General features: G+C 45.9%; 1 protein-coding gene across 1 annotated transcript; it reads right to left on the reverse strand.

The window, feature by feature from the left end:
• Window positions 1–13,332: 13,332 nt before the first annotated feature.
• LOC124678284 (UPF0235 protein C15orf40 homolog) lies at window positions 13,333–15,319 on the reverse strand. The gene is made up of 3 exons (XM_047214198.1): window positions 15,148–15,319; window positions 14,981–15,069; window positions 13,333–13,584 (listed from the first exon to the last, which is right to left on the reverse strand). Exons 1-3 carry the CDS (start codon window positions 15,317–15,319, stop codon window positions 13,453–13,455), a joined length of 393 nt encoding a protein of 130 aa, XP_047070154.1. The 3' UTR covers window positions 13,333–13,452.
• Window positions 15,320–16,060: the final 741 nt, after the last annotated feature.

Consider the following 16,060-nt stretch of genomic DNA (forward strand, 5'->3'; position numbering starts at 1 on the left):
CTATTCATGAAAAGTCTTTGCTATATGATTCACTTGTTTACCCATGTCATATACATTGTTTTGATCGCTGCATTCACTACATATGCTTTACAAATAGTATGATCAAGATTATGATGGCATGTCACTCCGTAAATTATCCGTGTTATCGTTTTACCTGCTCGGGACGAGCGGAACTAAGCTTGGGGATGCTGATACGTCTCCGACGTATCGATAATTTCTTATGTTCCATGCCACATTATTGATGTTATCTACATGTTTTATGCACACTTTATGTCATATTCGTGCATTTTCTCGGAACTAACCTATTAACAAGATGCCGAAGTGCCGCTTCTCGTTTTCTGCTGTTTTTGGTTTCGTAAATCCTAGTAACGAAATATTCTCGGAATCGGACGAAATCAACGCCCAGTGTTCCTATTTTACCCGGAAGCATCCAGAACACACGAGAACCACCAGGGAGGGGGCACAGGCCCACCAAACCCTAGGCCGGCGCGGCCAGGGGGGCCCGCGCCACCCTATGGTGTGGGCACCCCTTCGACCCTCTGGCGCCGCCTCTTCGCCTATATAAAGCCCCTGACCTAAAAAACTCGGGGCGTTCGACGAAACCCACAGAAACCTTCCAGAGCCGCCGCCATCGCGAAGCCAAGATCTGGGGGACAGGATCTCTGTTCCGGCACGCCGCCGGAGCGGGGAAGTGCCCCGGAAGGCTTCTCCATCAACACCGCTGCCATCTTCACCGCCATCTTCATCACCGCTGCTGCTCCCATGAGGAGGGAGTAGTTCTCCATCGAGGCTCGGGGCTGTACCGGTAGCTATGTGGTTCATCTCTTCCATGTACCTCAATACAATAATCTCATGAGTTGCTTTACATGATTGAGATTCATATGAGTTTTGTATCACTACTATCTATGTGCTACTCTAGCAAAGTTATTAAAGTAGTCCTATTCCTCCTGCACGTGTGTAAAGGTGACAAGTGTGTGCACCGTGTTAGTACTTGGTTTATGCTATGATCATGATCTCTTGTAGATTGCGAAGTTAACTATTGCTATGATAATATTGATGTGATCTATTCCTCCTACATATGCATGAAGGTGACAAGTGTGCATGCTATGTTAGTACTTGGTTTAATCTGTTGATCTATCTTACACTATAAGGTTACTTAAATATGAACAAATTGTGGAGCTTGTTAACTCCGGCATTGAGGGTTCGTGTAATCCTACGCAATGCGTTCATCATCCAACAAAAGTGTAGAGTATGCATTTATCTATTCTGTTATGTGATCAATGTTGAGAGTGTCCACTAGTGAAAGTCTAATCCCTAGGCCTTGTTCCTAAATACTGCTGCGTTACTACTGCTTGTTTACTGTTTCACTGTGTTACTACTGCTGCAATACTACCACCATCAACTACACGCCAGCAAGCTATTTTCTGGCACCGTTGCTACTGCTCATACTTATTCATACCACCTGTATTTCACTATATCTTCGCCGAACTAGTGCACCTATTTGGTGTGTTGGGGACACAAGAGACTTCTTGCTTTGTGGTTGCAGGGTTGCATGAGAGGGATATCTTTGACCTCTTCCTCCCTGAGTTCGATAAACCTTGGGTGACCCACTTAAGGGAAAACTTGCTGCTGTTCTACAAACCTCTGCTCTTGGAGGCCCAACACTGTCTACAGGAAAGGAGGGGGAACGTAGACATCAATGATGCAAGGATGCAAATGTTTGAGCTCTCCGAAGGATACGATCGAGTTACTCACTCGAGAGCCCTCTTGATAGTACGACAACTAAAATATAAATCGGTCTCCTAACTAAACCACGAGACCGGTAAGAAATAAAACCTATCAAGGACAAACCTTAACCTTGCGCATTCCACTTGAGCTCGATGATGACAATGTTGACCGCATCCAGATGGAACGCATATCTTGATTGTGCTTGTTTGATGAAGTCTTGTGGATTGTTCCCCCATACACCACTATGGGTGAGCATCTTCTTCGGCGCATATTCACATATCCTTGGTCACCATATGTATGGAAAGTTTCAAGCATATGACATCTTCGAGATAGCTCATCTTGAACAAGCACTTCGTTTCTTCATTCTTCATCATGTTGATGTCTTAAAGTTAAACTTGATGTCTCACTTCATCGTCATCTTCAAGACATACTTGATACTTGATATTGTTCATCAATTTCTTCTTATTGCAACCTTGAAGCCAACATATGGTTCAAGCATTGCCTATGGATAGCTCCTACAAATATAACTCAATGCAATCATTAGTCCATAGAGATTGTCATTAATTACCAAAATCACACATGGGGGCTCCACGCACTTGGGCCACCTAGCTTACACTCCACTTTTGCGCGCCCTTCAGCTTGTCCCAGCAATGGACCATATAGAAGCCCTTCTTAGATGTTGCCTTTAACCTCTCCAAGGCCCTAGATACATTCAATTGGTTAAAGCCCGGATCATGGTTTGCTAATGATGTATATAGAATAGAAAGATGATGCTCGTTTCTTTACCACTGAAACCACGCCAATGCCGCTCAGGGGGTGGGCAACAACATGTTCGACGGGGGAGCAGAACTTGCTGGTCTCTTGTTTGATGTAGTTCCATATTTTTCTGATGGACTCTTCCGTGTGAGGGCTTTCCATCTCGTAGGGCGCGTGACTCTTTCTCGCTTTCTCTCATGGTACTCCTGGACCACCTTGGCCCAGTACACCTTTCCCTTTTGCTGGGTGCCATTAATGCACTCATGGCTGGTCGCTAGCCACGCGTCGCACAAATACTTGTCCTCGTCGTAGTTGAAGCCGCTGGTCCTGTGGCTCTCCCATTCTTCTTGGTACCATCATCTGCGGTGAGGACATGCCCTGTTGGCGCCTCCTCATAGTCATCGACGCAGACGGATGTTGCTTGCATGGGCTGGGTGGAGAACAGTTGTGCACCATTGATGTCCACCCCATCCTGCGTCTGTGGCCAGTGATCATGCGACCTTGTCCCGGCGCCGACATCGCCAACGAAGCCGCTGCCGAAGATCATGGCCTGGATGTCGCCCTCATTGCATCCCGTCCAAAAGGCCTACGAATCACCAAACGAAAGATGAATGACACACGGCAGACCGACACAGTGAGAGAGCTAACGTACCGGTCGTCCATTGCCCAGGCAGATGATTTCATTTCCTCAAACAGGGTGCAGGGCACCGGCATGCTCTCCTCCGGGACCTGACGCGTCTTCTGTGTCGCGCCCGGGCACGAGTCACTGATCGTCGGCATCCGATTCAGGTCGGGAACTGGCGCCCCGTTGAACTACATCGGCGCGGTGCCGAAGGCGAACCGTGTCGCTGTGTGGGCCGGCAAGGGTGCAGGCGTTCGAAGAAGCAGCTGGGAACTTAACGAGCTCACCGGCGAGGCCGGGGGAGCGACGTCGATGATCCTCTCTTGCTTGACGCGGAGCATGGCCTCCGCTATGCTCGGATGGAGGCCTACTTGAGCGTTGCCGGCTTTCAGCTGCATCTGCCACGTGATGTGCTATGTGGCCTCCACTTGCTTTGTGGCGGCGGCCGCTGCATTCCTCTCCTTCAGATTCTTCGTCGGCCTCGACGCCTTTCTCCTCCTTGGACACACCTTCATTGCCGCCTTCGGCTTAGGTACCCGGCTGCCGGTGGCGGCACGCTTTGATTCGGCCGGAGATGCGGCTTCCATTGGGGCTATGGTGGTGGCTATGGGGGAGTACGGGGCGGCGGCGGGTGCGAGGATTCCATCGAAATCCATGGTGGCTGCGGCGGCGAGGACGTCCATCGCTATGGCCTGAACTGCTAGCGCCGGTCTACTTTGATTTTTCGCGCTGGGAATAGCCACTGGCGGAAATGTTATCGACGTCCCTACTCGCGGGTCTTACGTAAGTTTCGGCGGTCACTCAACGCGTCCGCGCAGCGTTCACCTACATACTAACTCAACACATATTTAGATCCGCTTTACATCACCGCCGAACAGCTCAACCACTATGCGTCGAGCCGCTGGGATGGTTCCATACACATTTTTCTTCCGCGCGGTACCGTTTGCGTCTGAGGCATCTGTTGGAACGACAGCAGAGAACTTGCCGCTTCTGCACATGTCGGTCAATGATTCACCCGATGCTACCGGCTGGTCAACAACTGGCCCACTTCCCCACCTTCCCGTGAATAAGGCTAATAATATATTGTTCAAATTAAATTTCAGAAATAACATATATCTTTAGAAAATTTCAAAAATGATATGGCCGAGGCCATATCACCTTCGCCGACGCGGTTGATAAGTTCTTATTGGCCTGGCCGACCCCGAAAGGTTTTCTTAATAGGTGACCAGCACTTATTAGCTTCAAAAGCGGGTCGAGCCGATGCCTATTTTTTTTCAAAAAGCGTATTATTTCAAATTAGAAAATCTGTTATTTTATAAAAGCGGGAATAAGGTCCTTTTTATCGCGGTATCCTACATGTTTTGCCAATTTTATGCAAAAAAGTTATTGTACTCCCTCCTTTCCAATTTAGGATGCATATTAATCTTTGTTAAACCCATATTTATAAAACTTGACAAGTTTAAATAAAAATATATTAATTTTCAGAATGGTTATATTCATACTACATCCGGATGTAGCTACACCCACATGTGTTTCTCACAATCTAGAGAGTATCTATCATACCGGAGAGCATGTACATGTAGTATGAAATATATAAGACAATTTTAGTAGTATATATAATAGGTATTGTGTACATTTTTGTACGCATATTTTTTTTAAACACAGTACAAACGCAACGCTCACTTACACGCGCATACACTCACTCCTATCCCTATGAGCTCCTCCGAATGACTGAGCCGGCGGATATTCTGCTTTTATGAGACATACAGATGTCAAACCTGGGGTTTGAACTCTGGTGGGCTCGGGGTACAACCATCCTCCTAACCACCCAACCTCAGGTTGGTTCTAATAACATTGAGTTACTGTTGCCGATGTTGAAATTATTATTTTTATATATTGATGAGACCGACCTTGAGGCCTTGTTTGATTTAGTAATATAGTACTCCTTCGATTCATATTAGTTGATTCAATTTTGTATAGATATCTAGTCAATAAACACGTCTAGATAAATCCGTATGTAGATAAAATATTGGGTCAATTAATTTGAATCTCAGAAGTACAAAAATTATTGAAAATGGTGACGACGGCTCCATGCCCCCCCCATACGAGATCACATGTGCAATATAGTGTGTATGTATATCAATTAACCCAAGTATTTACATAAGAATATATTGTCGCAGGGACCACTACCGTGCGCGAAGTGCTCCCGCTTCGACGACGGGCCAGCCCTTCCGGCGGCTAGTAGTAGGCCGCGCGACTGCGAGTAACCGAGACCGGTGTAGGCCGCGCGACGGTGAGTAGGTACGGCCGTTGTAGTTTTAGGTTAACTGGACTAACCATCTCTGTAAAGATGGTCCTTTTGGCCAATGAATAGTAATGAAAATATCTTTTGCTTACCTACTCACTGCCGACCGGGCCCGGATGCACGCAACGCGGACAGTTTCCGCGACCGCCGAGCGTCCGCGAAGACGCTAACCTGACGCATATTTGATATGGGGTGGCCCGATCTTCTCAGTAAGCAACGGTGGTGACGATGATCACGGGATGATAGCAGCGGAGAAACACGACGATGAAGTGGATGATAACTTGTATGACGCAACGAGATCTCTCGATTGGTCCCTCTCGCCAATGCAACAGCTCTCAACCCTGCAAGATATTCGCAACTCCGCACACTTGCGCACGTAGCCGCCGACCACGAAGCGGTAAGTTGCAACCGTTTAATTCCAATGGAGCAGATCACACAAGACTTTTTCAGGATCTACACAATATCAAGCAATATGGTGTAGGGATTCAATAGTTTTGCTAAAGCAAAGAACTAAGAACTAGGGTTTATCTTAAACGTGGTCTAAAGCAGCTAGGGGGCGTCCTGGGCTCTTATATAGGCGTCCGGGACGATCTCAGGTCGAAAAAGTACGAAAATAAATGGCCCAGAATAGATCTGGTCGAGACAGACTCGGACACGGCTGGTCTAGGGGGCGGTTGACCGGGCCTGGGACCGAGCTAGCCGGTTCAAACCGGACCAGGGACCGGTCGGGAACTGAAGCCCAATGGCCGGGAAGATGAACCTGGCGCCTGGACTAAGCGCCCGCATTGTACATGCCCTTACAACTCTCCAAATTAACTTGTCGATTTAACTTACGCAAAAGAGAAAATCAAACTTGACCATCCATCAAGTCTTGTCATGCAAATTGATGTAAAGCTAGAGTCTCCGCGCCTGAGCCATTCATCATCATTATCATCATCATTCCTATCATGAGTAGCATTAGCACTCACTGTTAGTCTCTTGCTCCCAGGTACATGCATCAAGTATTAACCTTGCATCAAGGAATCAGACATATAAACCAGTCTATGTACATGCTTTGACCGGGTCCATGTGCTCGACGATTGTAGCTCGCAAACTTAATCATGCGATCACACCCGGCCAATCAATCAACAACAGGAGTGTGCTCGGGCTTAAGGGTTGCAGGGCAAGAAGATCAGCCAGAATCAAGATGTGAGTAGCGCTAGTACAAGACAAATGGATACATCATTCATCGTATCAAAATCCAATCAAACCCAAGTTTTTCTTGCAGGATTGTCCAATCAACCGAAGCTGCCAGGCTTGACACTAACCCTGCTCTCCAGTCTCGAGGCACGGACCAAGTAGCCTGCCTGAATCCCCTTGAACCAATAGAGTCCAACACCAGGCTTATGTTACACCCCAATGGCATCTACTTGCATCAAGCCAGTAGTCAGAGTTGCAAAACCGTCGACGCTAGTGTTCCAGCTCCCAACGTTGTTTCTTCTGTTCAGTCGACCAGCCAGGTAGCGTTGGGTTATGAACAAAAGAAGTGCTCAAGTGCCCTACTTGGCTTTGGCTACTTGATTTACCTTAATCAAACAATTACGAGATGTGTAACTTTATGCCCACAGCATACCAGGCCTAGAGCCTAAACAGGGTGTTTATCGCCTGTACTTCTGAACTTCTGATACAGCCATGCAGCAAAACAACAAATGCAAAACATGAGCACGGTCGAAAAAGAAAGAAATTGGACGCAGCAGGTTCCTAACTGGGTTACTAGGACGGTCTTCGTTGTGATGTCTCGTCTATACTCCCCTCCATCCATAGTCATTTTTATTTGAGAACACAGTACAACGCAGACGCTCACAAATACGCACGTACAAACACCCCTATGAACGCACATACGTATACCCTACCCCTATGAGCACCTCCGAGGAACTGAGCCGACATATCTTGAGGTTGACGAAGTCACCACTGGCGCCTCGCTGTTGACGGGCACGTCACCTACCACTGAAAGCATAGCGCCGGTTAAATCCTGAAATAAATCCAGGTAAATGCAAACACCCATACCAAATCTAGGACTTGAACCTGGATGAGCTGGTTCCACCACAAGGGGACCTAAGCCACCAGAGCCAAGCTCTGTTTGCATAGTCCGTTTAATTTCACAGTGCAACTCAATGCACCAAACCGACGAGCAACAATCAGATGCCCAATCGCATCGGTGGACATTGTGCAGCGGGCAGCACAGTGCCTAGAGGCAGGCAGACTTGTGTTTTTGAGATCTGTAGCGGCAGACTTGTTCCTACAAGGAAAATCTTAACATTGCCAAATTTGAAGTGCTATGAAGTATGGAAACCAATCAACACTTGATTTAACACAACATCACAAAGTCCAGCATATGGTTTAACAGACATTGTCCACATATATAACACCCCAAAAGTGGAAGTGTAAACCCAGGCCAACACACAAGCGTTACTGTATAAAAACATGGGTGACAGCGAGTTCCATCCTTAACTGAAGGCTCCTGATGCTCCATGTTTCGCTCTTCTGTCTACTAACACAGCAGCCGAGAAGTTGCAGCATTAACCGGCGTGTCTCTTAACTTGTTTGCCTTGTGGAGTCTCACTGCGCAGGGTATCTTCGTTCCCCCGAGCTGTTGTATTTGGAGTAGCAGTTTCCAAGAAGCATGTGTAAATGGCAACATTGTACCAAAGGAAGGCAACCAAGGTCATCACCAACAGCAAACTGCACAAGATGGAGAGGATATGGGATATGAAGCAGATCGCAGGAAAAATTATCATCCCTGGGACAAGAGCGGGCAGTATCTCTGGCATCTGCTCTCTGAGGATAACTCCACGCACAGGCAGCTCGGCGGAAACGAAGAGCACCCACACGGCTGCATGGATCCACCCAAAATACGATAGGATGAAAAGGACGTCCAGCTCGTCCCTCAAGGGCTGGACAGTGGTAATAATCGCCATGAGCAAAGTCCAGACCAGCACTGCAAAGGGTGCCACGGTATTGATGTTGAAGTTGAGCTCTCTGACGCTGTTCTGGATATTGAAGGAGGGGGGAGGCAACTTGAGTATATCCGGCTCGGTTCCCTGGAGCAGGCGGTGCACGGCGAGAGAGTAGCCCAGGTTTCCGGCAGCCCAGAGCGTGCCGAAGAAGAGGACGAAGGTGGTGGCGGTTGAGCCTACCGCGGGGGCGAGACAGAAGGCGAGCATGGGGATGTAGGAGATCCGAACCCATTCGGTGAGGAGCGACCGATGCCGCGACATGCACGTGAGGAAGACGAAGACGTATGCGCAGACGCTGACCGACATGATCTGCACTTGCGACATGGGGTGTCCGTCGAAGCTCGCCAGCAATAAGATCGGAACGGCCACGGCCACCGCCGCCATGAGAACCAGCACTACGGCGCGCGGAATCACATGTCTGGCGGGTGACGTAGGCCTCTGTTCGTCGCTTCCGGTGGCCCCCTTGTCGGAGGCAGGGCAAGCAACCATGGATCGAGTCGGGGATAAAACGGCCCCTTTCCAATTCTCCGCTGAGATCTTCGTCGTGGTGGCCCCCTTGTTGGCAGCGGCGGAGAAATAGGGTTTGGATCTGGGGAACGATGGAAGAATGGAACTGTGTTTTTTTCAGGTATGGTGCTTTTCCTTAAGCAGAGACCTGACACAAGTTTCTTTCTTGCCTTCGTTAGACGAAAGATTTATGCAATCATGCAAATTGACATAAAACCCTGCGCCTAGGAGCAAGAGCTAGCATTATGGTTAATCAGACAACCCGAATCAAACACATGTTGTTAAACTATACTACCGGTCAATGCCGCATGTTTGACCGATCCATGCATATGCTCAATCCTTTACATATTTGCAAACCCGATTTTCCATGTACATCATGTTTTATTGGTATATCTCGATTACGTGGCATGATTAAGATAAGCTAATCTTATCAACCATTATACATGCCCTAACAACAGATGCATGTTTTGTTTGCAGGGCACAAATCATATAGATTAGCGCGAAAGAAGACGTAACTAGCACAAACAAATGGGTAGATCATGCATGCATGAATCCAGAACCAAAAGTTGGGTTGAAGCTAATCACGCTGCCATCTCGAGGCACATCGCTCCCGTGGTCGATTCGCACAAACAAATAGTAGAATGCAGCACCACCCAGTCAGTTACAATCGTCATACTCCACGACCCACTAGATTGCTCAGCTTTTTAATGTTTTAATCGACCAGCCAGGTAACGCTTGGGTTATGGATAAATCATTTTATTCTGGTTTGTCTTTTAGTTTTCACATGTGCATTCCTCGAAAAAAAAGTTTTCACATGTGTTACTTCATGTAACTTAATTTTTAATTAATGAAATATATGGTTGCTCTCAAAAAAAGTGGCAGACTTGTCTTTCGTTAGCTGGCTTATACCTACTGAAACAAGAGACTGCCTTTTTTTTGAGCTTGGACTGCCTTTATTTTAATGGACGAGAGAAAGAGATTGTCTAGTTTGACAAAGAAACATCTTGCAATGTTGGCCCAACACATAACAGGCCCAAAGCCCAAACAGAGAGGGTGTTGCTTGCTGCACTTTTGATACAGCTAACCATGCAGCTCTCTCTCAAAAAAACAAAAACAAAAAATCCATTCAGCAGAAGAGCAAAAGTGAACTATCATAAATACAAAGGCATAGCCAGTCACGCCAAATCATTTGTGTTACTCTATCTTCAGAAACCAGCATTTCAGTATCATGATCTCAAAAGGAATGGCGGTCAGCCATTTTCGCCCAAGGGGAGCTTCCTTGTTAGCATGTTTGGCAACCATGAGACTAGACTAGGAGAAGGTGACCGGCTGGCGCCAGCTTATTTGCACGTGCTAACAGCCTAGTCCTACTAAGTCAACGGCTCAGATCAACATTGTTAGCATGTTGGAGCATGCTAAAAGAGCTCAGAAGTAAGAAACTTACACTCAAAGGCTGGTTCTTATCCATGAAAAAGAGGGAACACTAAAAAATCTCTAGTACCGTACTCTATGTCGAAGATTTTGGCAATTCCATATGGATTATGGAGGTATCAAAAGTATGTAAATCAAAAAGATTAGATGGTTAAATCAGATACGCTGACAATGCGAGGCACAAAGAAGGTCACTTGGCAGAACGTAACGATCAATCACAATTCACAAAGTAGATTCAAGCAAACAGATAATTGCACATAATGTGGGCAACATCAAGTAATAGTACAAAATAAAGGAAATGAAATAACAATGGAGTTACACAACCAAAATCGAAAACAATGAAAGGGGAAATGATAATTATATACATAGTGTGGGCAACATCAAGTAATAGTACAAAATACCGGAAATGAAATAACAATGGAGTCACAGAACCAAAATCTAAACAATGAAAGGGAAAAATGAGAATTATATACATAGAGCTGGCACCAACCGCTGTCGTCTATGTGACGGTGCTTCTTTTTTCTCTGATCAAAAACAGGGGATAGTTAACCGTAGCGGAACTAGTTGAAACTTGTAGTTCATCTCCCGGTAGCATAAGCTGGAGCCCCAAACCAGCCTGGTCTCCCATCTCCCGGTGCAGCATGGCTAGCCAAACAAGGGTGAGCAACTCTCCTCCCATGGATAGCCGCCGGGCATGTTCCTCTGGGTGGCACTTGCCAGCTGCGTACATGAGCAGCCGCACCCACACCTGCTGGAGCACACCGAAAAACGCATGTCGCTCCTCCAACCCCCTGCAGGGCCCTCCAATGATAACCAGAATCATCAGTAAAGAAGTCATCATTTGTGATATCCAATGACGCTTCAATGTTTCCCCTAACTCCCTCCTTGAAGTACGCCACGTGCTCATCCACTTCGCCGTCGACTGGCAGCATGGCAGGGTTCACGACCAGCAGGTGGATCATGTAGTCAGATATCACCTTAGATTGATCCATGAGTTCGGATATGTCCACCGCTGACATATGCATATTTTGTAACCAGAACTCTGTGCGAATGTGTAGCCGTAACAAGGCTACCACGAAGGGACACTTATCGATTTCTACTTTAAACTGGGACATTGAAACCGGCAATCTGAGAATAGCCAATTCGGAATCTTGACAAAATTCATAGAATGTCTTGTCGATCAGCTGCTTGATCCCTGTCGGAACTTGGACATACTTGATGTGCCGCATTTTGTGCCAGAGCTCACCAAGTCCAACCATACCAACCATCTTGGTGAAGAAGCTACCCGCAGACTTGTTGCCATCCATGCAGGAGTCTACCAAGTTGTACTGCCCCATGGAGTTTGACCACCATGGCCTAGTCTCTGGCTTCATCTTCACCAAGATAGACCAGGCTACTCGAGCGAGCAGGTGACACCCTCGAGCTTCCAAAGTTGCCCATGTTTGCGGAGACATCATCAGAATGAAGGCTGAACAACCTTCTAAGAAAATAGCCCCTATGAATAATACATAGGTTATAGTGGTGTCTACGAGGGAAAATTTGTATGTTTGCTTGGCACCCATCATGATGAAGAGCACCAAGGCAACCATCGTGGAGGTGAATGAGACGCACCCAAGGACAGTACCAAAAGTTGTGTGGATAATCCTATACTTTGTGAAGAGGAGGTCATACATGATGCTAAGCTCAACCTCTATCCTTTTGAAAACTAGCTCAGAATCATCTCCTTCCCCATGGTCTTCATCAAAATTGAGGAACGACCATCGTAACTTCGGTGACATCGAGGACAATGTCTGTCCTGCGAATAAATACCTGACATTTTCTTCACAGTCAAGAGCACGCTTCACAATTATTGGATACATCAGCCCGGTTGCACCTTGTCGTTGTTGTAATTCAGATGATCGCGCCGCTTCTCCGCGGCTGGAGCTCGTAAGGTATTTCTTGCTGCCCTGCTTGAGTGCCCATATCCTCTCTCCATACTTGATGATCCCCGTGACAAATACAAAGATAGCCGGGACTGCAAGTCGGTCGTATGCCACAGCTTTGGAGAGTACATACGAAACTAGGGAGGCTTGGATTAGCAGATTTAGCATGTGCCTCAACCATAGCTCATTGTCCTCAATGGAAAAAGCAGTTAGAGTGTCTTGACCGCCAAGGTGGACTAGAAGAAAAGGTGCCCACAAGAGTTTGAGTAGCTGGGTTTGGTTCAACATTACTAATTTATCATCACTGCATGTGGTCGTGGGCAAATGACGGGATAAGTAGCCTAGTGCATATATGGCAACAGCGTCAGCCGATAGGTACGATAACCAAAGCAGAAGTAGCATATGGTTGTTGCGACGCGGAAGGCCACCGAAGAAAAAGAGGAAGAGTTGCAAGGCAAAGCTTAAGAGAATCAATAGCTCGATTTCCCAATCGTTAAATAGCTGCAATATGATAGTGGTCGAGGGAGATTCAGCCATTATCGGTTCTCAGTGTTTCCGTTGGTTTACTACTGCATATCAGAGTGAGCATGTATTAGCGCAATGTATTGAACTCTTTGAGATAATGAGATATACTCCATATAAGTCATTAGTAGTCCTATTCAATGTTTACATGTTGCCATCTAAAGGAAAAAAACGAAATAAAAATGCAAACTGAAGACTGAAAACTGAAACGGGCTACTAAAAGGAAATGAAAAGCATACCTGCGACGTGCGGTCGGTGTAGTAATAAATGTTTGCATATCCTGGATGAGGATCAGGAGGAGATGGACAGACGGAGAAGTTATTATCTGCCGAATGTGCTTTCCTTCCATAGGAAGAGCTAGCCCAAATGGCCTTTATTCCTTTCTTCTACTCCTGAACCAAGCAGGAATACTTGGAAGGAAGGATGCGCACACATGCTCAAGTTAAAAGAAAGATACATGCATGGTGCTCCGCCCTGTCATGCCAAACCATCTCTGATCTCTGTTACCCTTTCTTCAGGAAAAAAAAATTGTTTCCTGCATCATGATCTCAAAAGACACGAACGATTTTCAAAGATTTCCATTTACAAGGTTCAGTCAATTTATACTGGAGAGAGAGCAAGTAGTCTAGCTGATACAGCTAAGTTATACATGGTGAACATACATCATGAAGAATTACATGCCTTCTTTAAGGCCTCGAAAACGCTTCCGAGCGTCACGTCCTGCACTAGGACAACCTTCTCCCTCGATTTTGAACCAGAACCGATGGATACTTCTCTTTTCTTCACTCCGAGTACCTGCATATTTACACAAGGTTTTAAGAGACTCGTATGGGAGCTAAAAAAATAAAATATCAAATCGTTTAAGAGATGACAACATCTTTAATAGATCGCCATGTTAAACCAGTGAATGCAAGTCTAACAGCTTTTGATTCCCTCTTGATTTATGAACTAATCACTGGAAAATGTGCCTATTTTCAATCAATGACCAATAAGGCACCAACCAATGATACAACTGCTGTTTTGTCCTTGGATTTAACTCTTTGAGCTGAAATTTGACAGTGAATAAAGACGGTGGGAGCTAAAACGAGATAAATGATAGTGCAAATGGGATTATGAACGGTAAATATCAGCTCGGCACGCTTAGGAAGCTTAGGTTGTGGGATCGAGATAATGCATGCTTAGGCCGCTTAGGTGCGGGTTTGAGAAAAAGGCATGCCTAAGCAGTTAGCTGCAAATGGCCACGTAATTTAGTAGATTCTGGTAAACGAAAAAACAGGAGTTCTCTGTGTTCTTAAGATCGATCACAGTTCAAATCCTTGGTCTGTCCTTGACAGAATCATAAAGAAACGGACTGAACTTCAATGCTATCTTTCTCCAAGGGAACATTCCAGGCGTTGGGAATTAATCTAAGATGTTGAAGTAGAAGGACCAAAGAGGGAAAACTTGCAGCTACAGTCACACCAAGGCTAACATGTCAGACTCAATTGCAATGATTCAGGGAAAAAAAGAGATCCGAAATTCAAGAATATCACATATCTCCAAGCCAAATAAGCTCCTCTGATCCATGTGCTCCTTGACGGTCTGTTCAATATACCAATTCTACATGCACATCAGCACTTCCTACCATGCTAAACGTCTCAACTTTGATAGAAGATCTCAGGTCAAACCAAAGTTGACTAAAAAGGCGCGATCATCCCGCATGCCAGAAAATAAAATACTTCTTTTTAATCATCAGTATGCAACATGAAGTGCATCAGCAGACAGCAAAAGCTAATCATACCGTATGTCCCAATCTTGCAATCCCAATTTTCAAACCAGCATCATCTCTCTTAAACCATCTTACTACCTCCGTTTCAAGGAATAAGGCGTCCTCGTTTTACGAGCTTTTTATTTGATCAAGAATTACTTTAAATAGATACAAATTGTTTGTATAAAATTAACATCATTAAAAAGTACTTTTCAATACGAATCCAATGATACTATCTACATATAATATAATCAAGATTTTGTTGCTCAACTTTTATGGTTAAAGTTCGTTTTGGAATACGCGTGCGCCTTATTCCTTGAAACGGAGGTAGTATTCATCTACTTCATGACAATACAATTGAACTATCAATCAACATCAAGATGGCCAGTTCGTCGAGATCAAGCACTACTGTGCAACCGGGGCAAATAATAAGCAGTAGATTACCGAGCTGATGAAGTCGACAAGGGCGGCGTTGGCCTCCCCATCCCTTGCCGGCGCGTCGATCTGCACCCCGACGGCCTCCTCCCCGATCTCTGCGAATTTTTAAGCAAGGGTTAGCTTCTCTATTAGGAAGGGGATCGGCGAGGAGGGCGGAGACGGGGAGTACGGACCGGTGATGGTGGCGACCTTGGAGCCCGGCTTGGCGTGCACAGAGATGGCGACGGTGGACGGAGGCATCAGGCGGAGGCAGCCTGGGAACTCCCCGCCGGTGGTGGCGGCGGCGCTCGCGGCGGCGGCCGGCGCTTGGCCACCTTTGGCCTTGCCTCGCTTCCCAGGAGCCATCGTTCTCCAGTCGCGATTTGTCGTCGCTTTTTTTAACAAAAATATCGATATAACCCCTCGTTTAAAATTCCATTTGATATTCTTCCCGTCGTTGATTTAAATTGGGGTGTTGGACATAAATTTTCTTAAATATGGTCACATTTTCTTCTAGCCTTTTGACAAACACACACTCTCTCTCTCCCTAAAAGAAACTCTCCCTATCCATAAAAAAAGAACTCTCTCTCTATTTTTTTGCGAAACACAATATGGACATAGACGCTAACACACGTGCGTATACTTATCCATATAAACGCACGCATACCCTCCCTCTTTAATCAGAGATGCAAAATAAAAAAGCGAAGTAAGGGTGCTCTATGGGTATTTGATCTTGCCCCCACGCCTTTTTTCAAGAAAAAAAGGAAATATGAATTTCTCCATTTCATCAAACCCTAGTTCGGGACCGGCGGGGCTCGAACCTATATCTTCCCGACCAATTGAATTACAATTCCTGAGAAGTGTATGGCATACCTATTCTTAAATAGAACCATAAGAAGATTTGATTTGTCCGTCCTAGCTGCTATAAGAAATAGACGAATTGTATACTACACACCTACATATTATCATGTGGCTATAGTTGATAGCGACATAATCTTGTATGCTGTGATTGTTTCTCACTAAAAACCCCTATGAGCATCTCCGAGAGATTTAGTCCGAGAAATTGATCTAAGGAGTCTTGAGATAACCATATATATTTGAAATTAC

Source organism: Lolium rigidum, chromosome 7 (genome assembly GCF_022539505.1).
Source record: "Lolium rigidum isolate FL_2022 chromosome 7, APGP_CSIRO_Lrig_0.1, whole genome shotgun sequence".
NCBI lineage: Eukaryota > Viridiplantae > Streptophyta > Magnoliopsida > Poales > Poaceae > Lolium > Lolium rigidum.